Below are 5,382 nucleotides of genomic sequence, written 5' to 3'. Positions count from 1 at the left end.
CTGGAAGGGGAAATTCCCACTTCTTCATACCAGCACAATGGCAATTAAATTTCAACATGAATTGTGTCTCTGTGTGTCACTGGGAATTGAACCCAGAGTCTTTGCACTGAGCTATATCCCTGGCCAACCCTTTTTTATTTTGTCTTGTTAAGTCACTAATTGCCTAGGCTGGGCTTGAACTAGCAATCCCCCTGCTTCAGCTTCCTGAATGCTGGGATTACAGGTGTACACCATCATGCCCAGCCTTGATTCCTAAGTATTTTATTCCTTTTGAAACTCCTGTAAATAGAATCATATTAGTTTCAGTTTAGATTGTCCACTCATCTCTTCTTTATTTTGGTGGCGGGGAGTGTACCGGGAATCAAACTCAGGACCTTGTACTTGCCAGGTAGGCGCTTGTGCCACTGAGCTATATCCCTGGCCCAGTCCACTGATCTCTTACCCTGCAACCTTGCTGAGTTTATGCACTCTAATGCTCTTACAAGAGGTGCCTTAGGATTTTCTATGTACAGGATCATGTCCAGCACTTTAGGAGGCTGAGGCAGGAGGATCACAAGCTCAAGCCCAGCCTGGGCAATTTATCAACTTATTGAGACTCTGTCTCAAAATAAAAAAGGGCTGGGATGCAGCTCAATGCTAGGTTCAATGCCCAGTATAAAAAAAAAATAAAGAAAGAAAGAGAGAAAGAGAGAAAGAGAGAAAGAGAGAAAGAGAGAAAGAAAGAAAGAAAGAAAGAAAGAAAGAAAGAAAGAAAGAAAGAAATTAATTAATTCTGATCCTGGCTACAACATTGACAAACCTCAAAAACATGCAGTGATTCTGTTTACCGGAAACTTCCCGAGTGGTGGACACTGTGGAGCCTGCAGCAGATGCACGGCTGGAGCATAGACAGGTGGCTGAAATCCCACAGAACTGTGCATTTCAAACACTTCAGGGCTAATTTTATATTATTTAATTTTTTCCTTGGTTGAAAAAATTAAAAATATACACTAAAATTAAAAATAAAATGCACCGACACCTGGGCATAATGGTGCATGCCTGTAATCCCAGCACTCAAGAGGCTGAGGCAGAAAGATAACTGTGAGTTTGAGGCCAGCCTGGGCTACATAGTGAATTCAAGGCCAGTGGGAACTACATAGTGAAACCCTGTCTCAAAACAAAACAAAAAACAAACAAAAGTGCACTGAGAAAACGTCTTTCAGCTCAGCTCAGCATCTGTCTCTCTCCTGGGGCTTAGGACACAGTGCCCCGGGGAGGCTCTTGGAGCTGAGCAAACAGGGAGGGAACGATGCGGGGTGGCCAGCAGATCAGAAAATGGCAGTTAGTGCCCAGGTGTAAAGCAGAATGCCAGCTGGCTACATTTACAGAAAGGTGAGGGCCGGGGATATAGCTCAGGGGCATAAGCACCTGCCTGGCAAGCACAAGGTCCAGAGTTTGATTCCAGGTACCAAAAATAAATGAATAAAAATAAAAAAGAAAGGTGAGAGCTGGGTGTGGTAGCGCATGCCTATAATCCCAGCACTCAGGAGCCTGAGGCAGGAGGATCGTTGCAAGTTCAAGACCAACCTGGGCTACAAAGTGAGCTCAAGGCCAGCCTGAACTGCATAGCGAGACCCTGTCTCAAAAAGACAGAAGTTAGAAAGGTGAGAAGCAGGACGTGGTGGCACATGTCTTTGATCTGAATGCTTCAGGAGGCTGAGGCAGGAGGATCCCAAGTTTGAGCCCAGCCTGGACAACTTAGTGACTTAGTAAGACCTTGTCTCAAAATGAAAAGTAGAAAAGGCTAGGATATCACTCAGTGTGAAAGCCCTGGATTCCTCAGTACTACAGAGAGAGGGAGTTGTTGGAGAAGCAGGACGCTGATGGACACAAGCTTCTCCCTGCACAGACAGGAGGGAGGGGGCACAGGGGAGAAGCCTTGCTGATGCCCTTCACCCTGCAGGGTAAGCCCAGGAGAACACAGTGAGTCTTTCCACGCCTCCTCTTCTCCAGCCACTGCTCCTGCCACCTGACAGTGTATTTTATTTATTTGAGGGACAGTTTGAGACAGGGTCTCATGATGGAGTTTAGGTGGGACTTAAACTCATGCATGTACTGCAAGCATGTACTAATAAATTTTTTGTGTGTGTGTCTTTTTGAGACAGGGTCTCACTATGCAGTTCAGGCTGGCCTTGAGCTTGCTTTGTAGCTTAGGCTGGTCTCGAACTCGCAATGATCCTCCTGCCTCAGGAATTACAGGAGTGTGCCACCACGCCCAGCCTTAAATTTTTTTTTAAAGGGCTGGGATTAGCTTAGTGTGAAGGTCCTGTGGTGCAATCCCTAGTGGCAGCGAAGGGGGACAGCAGTGGTTGGGAGACCCTCTGTCCCTGGGAAGCCTCTCTTTGGTGGCACCCAGAGCTCGATGGGGTTGGCCCTCACACTTGTTGCTTATCTCTGGAGGCTGGGGTCAGGCTGGCCACCTCTTCCCTGTGCCCCGGCCTCCGCTTTCCCCCAAGATCACCAAGGTAGCCCCAGCGCAGGCCGAACAGGAGGTACGGACATAGCCCGTGTGCACAGCAGAGCGCAGCCCCACACCCTCAGCGCCCTTGGTGGCTGAGGATGGTCCCCTGCTTGCCTGCCTCAGCTTACCTGGGGGAAATGGGAAGGTGGGCTGGGGCTGTGACAGTGACCAGGGCCTTTAAGGAGGCACCGCCAGGGACAGCCCAGCCTGACCACAAGCACCCACAGGAAGGGTTCGCAGCACTACCTAGCCTCCCTCAGGAAGGTGGGGGGCCTTGGGCACTGCACAGGGCCTTGCATGCCGATGGCCTCCTCCCTTGGACAAGACACCTGACAGGCCCCATGCCGGCCAGTCCACAGGGACAGCATGTGACTAGGGTGACCAGGGGCCGGACATGAGGCATGACTGCCACATGGCCCTGGGTCCCCAGTGGATACAGGTGGTGGCCGTGTGGCGCTATGAATGCACGCACACTGCTGACTGCAGTTTGAATGGCTGAGATGAGGGACACCACAGCAGAAGAGCTTGATTTGAAAGCAAACTGACTTTATTAAACACACTTCCTCACACCGTGGGCCTCCGGCACTGCCGTGTGCACTTCTCTATGGTTGAGCAAGAAAGCAATAAGGACAGACCGGCGCCGCCGGGGACCAGGACATGCGGAGACATGGAGGCCACGTCACCCCCTGGCTCACCGGATCTGGCATGGGGACGAGGGATGGGAAGAGGGCGATAAGCAGGTGGGCTGGTGTCCTAGTCATCCCCTCAGGCCACCATGTGCCGGTCCAGTCCCCACCACACCCCTCAGCACTCACCGTGTACTTGTCCCACTTCTTCTCCGGGTCGTAGGGCTCCCAGCGGCTGGCCGGGAAGATGTGCTTGTTCTTCTCGTACCAGCTGCGCAGCACCACCTTGCCGGCATGGGACTGGGGAAGGGACAGCCCAGCTGAGCCAGCTGCTGGGGACAGCTCACCTGGCCACCCTGCCCAGGGCTCCCACCAGGTGTACCTCATCCTTCTCCACGGTGGCATCGCTCAGCAGCCGTACGTCATCATGAACATCAAAGTTGAACAGTGGGCCTGCAGGGAGAGGGAGCTGTCCCGAGGTGCTCTCCCGAGGTCACATGGCCACCCCAACTCAGCCTGCTGGGCTGCAGGCACTCACCGCTCTTCCCACGTGCCTTGGTCACAATGAAGTCATAGAAGCTGTGATGCTAGGGACCAAGGAGGGGAGGCCAGCTCAATGCCCATCCCAACTCCAGTCACCCACTGCATCCCATGCTCCCACCCAAGGCCAGGTGCCACAGGGACTCACGTGGGGGATGATTAAGTCTTCCTTGATGTACATGAGCTGCTCCACCCCTGCCGACCTGAGGAAGACAGGAAGTGTGGCCAGGTGGACAGACGGTCAGATGCCATCCTCAGACCGTGCCGGGGGGTGGGCTGGGGGGGAGCCAGCTTAGTGAGCCAGGGACACACGTCACCCCACTGTGCCCCGCCTCTGGATCAAGGTGCCCAGGCAGGAGCCCACCTCAGCTCAGTGGCATGAGGGAGCAGCTTCCCTGCGGCCACCACACACCTGGCCAAGACATTTGCACACACACAACCTCACCTGAGCTCGCTGAAGTCCTTGCGCAGGATCTCGAGTGCCTTCTGCAAGAACTGCTGCATGGTGTTGCCCTTCTTCATCTGCGAAGGGTGGGAAGGAAACGGGAGCCCGAGGAGCACTCAGGAAGCAGCTGGCCCCAGGCCCCAGGCCCGCCACAGTGCCTACCTTGACCGTCCGCCGGTGCCCAGAGCCATCCCAGTAGCTGAAGGTGATCTCAATCTCCTCACCTACAGAGCATAGTGGCCGCTCAGTTGCCAGCTGCCTGTCACCAGCACCAGGAGCCCCTGCTCCAGCCTCTGGAGGCCCCGGTACCACCCAGCAGCCCCCACTCACTCTTGATCTTCTCTTGCTTGGCTTCCCACTCCTGCCGCAGCTCCTCCCGCAGCCGGTTCTCCTCCTCCTGCAGATGACAAGGCCCGGCAGTGAGGCAGAGGGCTATGGCCCGCCACCAGCACCAAGGGCAGCGGCCTCAACCCTTACCTCTCGGTCTCGGTCAGGCAAGAAGCTCGTGTCCACATCGGGGTTCTTCCCTAACTTTCTTTTCTTTGTGGTAACCTCTAGGGTAAAATCAAAGAACAGCTTAGCAACTGGGTGGTGCATGCCTGTCATCCTGGTACTTGGGTGGCTGAGGTAGGATGATTGTGACTTTGAGGCCAGCCTGGGCTACACAGTGAGTTCAAGGGCAGCCTGGGTTATACAGCAAGACCCTGTGTCAAGAAACAGAGAAGAAAAGAAAAAAAAAAAAAAAGAAAAGAAAAAAGAAACAGAAAACAAAAAAGCAACCTAGGTATTACTCTAAAAAGGATTTTAATCTGGACCCCATAAGGGTCTCTCAGAGCCCCAGCATCCCTCAAGCCTGCATTGAGCATTGCTGACCTTAAGGAAAAATGTAAACAAAGCAGATGCCAGGGTTCCACTGCTGGGCCTCCTAAAATGAAGCCTCCAGAGAGAGGTGAGCCCACCCAGCACAGTCAAGCCCCCACTCCAGGCCCACACAGCCCAGAACAGTAGCTCTGCCACATGATCCCCAGAGCTGGAGACCCAAATACAGCTGGAGCTCCAGAAGCTGCACGGTCACGTTTGGGTATCAGGTTAGGTGCAATACATCACGAAAAGTTCACTTGTTCATGCTCAAAAGTATGGGCAGAGCAGGACGTGGCAGTGCACGCCTGTAATCCCAACACTCGGGAGGCTGAGGCAGGAGGATTGACATGAGTTTGAGGCCAGCCTGGGCTACAAAGTGAGCTCAAGGCCAGCCTGAACTGCATAGTGAG

General features: G+C 53.5%; 1 protein-coding gene across 1 annotated transcript in view; it reads right to left on the bottom strand.

The window, feature by feature from the left end:
• Window positions 1-3,025: 3,025 nt before the first annotated feature.
• Fam50a (family with sequence similarity 50, member A) overlaps window positions 3,026-5,382 on the bottom strand; it is a 6,144-nt gene continuing 3,787 nt past the window's right edge. The window contains exons 5-13 of the mRNA XM_005414202.2: window positions 4,589-4,665; window positions 4,442-4,508; window positions 4,274-4,335; window positions 4,112-4,188; window positions 3,815-3,869; window positions 3,665-3,713; window positions 3,509-3,579; window positions 3,316-3,426; window positions 3,026-3,200 (exon numbers count right to left, since the gene is read on the bottom strand). Of these exons, the coding sequence (XP_005414259.1) occupies window positions 3,192-3,200; window positions 3,316-3,426; window positions 3,509-3,579; window positions 3,665-3,713; window positions 3,815-3,869; window positions 4,112-4,188; window positions 4,274-4,335; window positions 4,442-4,508; window positions 4,589-4,665 (578 nt within the window). The 3' untranslated portion in view covers window positions 3,026-3,191. The remainder of the gene's footprint in view (window positions 3,201-3,315; window positions 3,427-3,508; window positions 3,580-3,664; window positions 3,714-3,814; window positions 3,870-4,111; window positions 4,189-4,273; window positions 4,336-4,441; window positions 4,509-4,588; window positions 4,666-5,382) is intronic.

The sequence above is a fragment of the Chinchilla lanigera genome, unplaced genomic scaffold (genome assembly GCF_000276665.1).
Source record: "Chinchilla lanigera isolate Chin_1 unplaced genomic scaffold, ChiLan1.0 scaffold00179, whole genome shotgun sequence".
Lineage (NCBI taxonomy): Eukaryota > Metazoa > Chordata > Mammalia > Rodentia > Chinchillidae > Chinchilla > Chinchilla lanigera.
The sequence above is the reverse complement of the archived record's forward strand: the minus strand, read 5'-3'. Positions and strand labels throughout refer to the sequence as shown.